This window comes from Babylonia areolata, chromosome 26 (assembly GCF_041734735.1).
Source record: "Babylonia areolata isolate BAREFJ2019XMU chromosome 26, ASM4173473v1, whole genome shotgun sequence".
NCBI classification, from domain to species: Eukaryota; Metazoa; Mollusca; class Gastropoda; order Neogastropoda; family Buccinidae; genus Babylonia; species Babylonia areolata.
Window position 1 is genome coordinate 28,434,857 of NC_134901.1, and position 2,500 is coordinate 28,437,356.

Consider the following 2,500-nt stretch of genomic DNA (forward strand, 5'->3'; position numbering starts at 1 on the left):
TGCTGTGCTGTGCTGTGCTGTCCTGTGCTCTGCTGTGCTGTGCTGTCCTGTGCTGTGCTGTCCTGTGCTCTGCTGTACTGTGCTGTGCTGTCCTGTGCTCTGCTGTGCTGTGCTGTGCTGTCCTGTGCTCTGCTGTGCTGTGCTGTACTGTGCTGTGCTATCCTGTGCTGTGCTGTCCTGTGCTCTGCTGTACTGTGCTGTGCTGTCCTGTGCTCTGCTGTGCTGTGCTGTCCTGTGCTGTGCTGTGCTGTCCTGTGCTCTGCTGTGCTGTGCTGTCCTGTGCTCTGCTGTACTGTGCTGTGCTCTGCTGTACTGTGCTGTGCTGTGCTGTGCTGTGCTGTCCTGTGCTCTGCTGTCCTGTGCTGTGCTGTGCTCTGCTGTGCTGTGCTGTCCTGTGCTCTGCTGTCCTGTGCTGTGCTGTCCTGTGCTATGCTGTCCTCTGCTGTACTGTGCTGTGCTGTCCTGTGCTGTGCTGTGCTGTCCTGTGCTCTGCTGTGCTGTCCTGTGCTCTGCTGTGCTGTGCTGTCCTGTGCTGTGCTGTGCTGTCCTGTGCTATGCTGTCCTCTGCTGTACTGTGCTGTGCTGTCCTGTGCTGTGCTGTGCTGTCCTGTGCTCTGCTGTGCTGTCCTGTGCTCTGCTGTACTGTGCTGTACTCTGCTGTACTGTGCTGTGCTGTGCTGTGCTGTGCTGTCCTGTGCTGTACTGTTCTGTGCTGTGCTGTACTGTGCTGTATTGCCTCTCCTGACCTGACCTTTTATTGTCTCGGATCGTCTGGTGTGGTCTGGTGTGGTCTTGCATTGTATTCCCTTGTATTGCGCCTCATACATTTATTGTACACACACACACACATTTGTGTGTGTGTGTGTGTGTGTGTGTGTGTGTGTGTGTGTGTGTGTGTGTGTGTGTGTGTGTGTATCTTAAATGTGTTTTTTTTTCCAGCATTTGATTGTATTATCATTACAGTATACGTATAATAAAACAACTACACCCACACCCTTTTTCTTTCTATCCCCCCCCCCCACCCCCACCCACCCCAACTTGCACCACCAGTCATCATGTCTGAGTACTGCGGGGACCTGGTGGACATGGCCCACAGAAACCTGGTCACCGTTCACCTCCGTCTGACGGAGAGGGCTGTGTACCGGCCCCACATGAGCTGTACCTTCGGCGTGCGTGCTCCGCCAGGAGACAAGCTGCTGATGGTGGTACAATGGATGGACATCGCGGAGGGCCGAAACCACCTGGCCTGTGCCGACTACTTGTCCGTGTGGAACGGGGACTTCAGCAACCGGACGGGATATGTAGAAGGTAGGTAAGGGGGGGGTGGGGGGGGGATTGGTGGTGGTGGGGGAGGGGGGGAGACAGGGGGAGTGAGGGTGGACGGAGACTTCAGCAACCGGACGGGATATGTGGAAGGTAGGTAAGGGGGGTGGGGGTGGGGGATTGGTGGTGGTGGTGGGGGGGAGACAGGGGGAGTGAGGGTGGACGGAGACTTCGGCAACCGGACGGGATATGTGGAAGGTAGATAAGGGGGGGGGGGGGGGGGTATGGAGGGGGATTGGTGGGGGGGGGGGGGAGACAGGGGGAGTGAGGGTGGAACGGAGACTTCGGCAACCGGACGGGATATGTGGAAGGTAGGTAAGGGGGGGGGGGGGTATGGAGGGGGATTGGTGGGGGGGGGGGGGGGAGACAGGGGGAGTGAGGGTAGACAGAGACTTCGGTAACTGGACGGGATATGTGGAAGGTAGGTAAGGGGGGTGGGGGGGATTGGTGGGGGGCCGGGGGGGGGAGATAGGGGGAGTGAGGGTAGACAGAGACTTCGGTAACCGGACGGGATATATGGACGATGGGGGTAGCGGGTGTGTGTATGGGTGGGGAGGGTGGGTAGGAATACATGTGTGTTGAGGGGTGGGGGTATGGTGTGTGTGTTGAGGGGTGGGGGTATGGTGTGTGTGTTGAGGGGTGGGGCCCAAAGGCTGCAGCACGAAGAGCCAGTACAATTTTGCCTCCGAGTTTGAGAGTCATAGTCCTTCACAAAAGACTAAGCTGTACAATAAAATGATAAAATGCGGACTTATATAGCGCAGTACCCCCATCTCAGATGGGGCTTACCGCGCTTTACAATAGAATATACAATTTTAAGATTAAGTGACGTAAAAACATGTACAAAATCAACACAATCTCGCATGACATTGGCTAAAATATACATATTCAAAGACCAAGTGACATAAAAATATGTAAATCAACACAGGGACGATCACAGTCTCAAATCACACAGGCCACAAACCACGGCCCAAACATGGCACATCAACATTCACCATTGTCAAAAATAAACACCAGGGAAGCAGCATCACAACATCAAACAAGAGAGGCAAGGCCTTCAAGACTCACTTGTGATGAATTAAGTCCCCTAGCGTTAATTACAGAGTAATTTCCCTTTTTTACTATCTGCACCAAAACGTTTGCAAAATAAATAAAAATTCCATGCTTAGCAAAAGAA

The 2,500-nt window shown here is 54.1% G+C and overlaps 1 protein-coding gene across 1 annotated transcript in view; it reads left to right on the forward strand.

Moving 5' to 3' along the window:
* The window catches only part of LOC143300550 (uncharacterized), a 28,953-nt gene that overhangs the window by 17,706 nt on the left and 8,747 nt on the right, over window positions 1-2,500 (forward strand). The window contains exon 2 of the mRNA XM_076614301.1: window positions 1,051-1,308. Within this exon, the coding sequence (XP_076470416.1) occupies window positions 1,051-1,308 (258 nt within the window). The remainder of the gene's footprint in view (window positions 1-1,050; window positions 1,309-2,500) is intronic.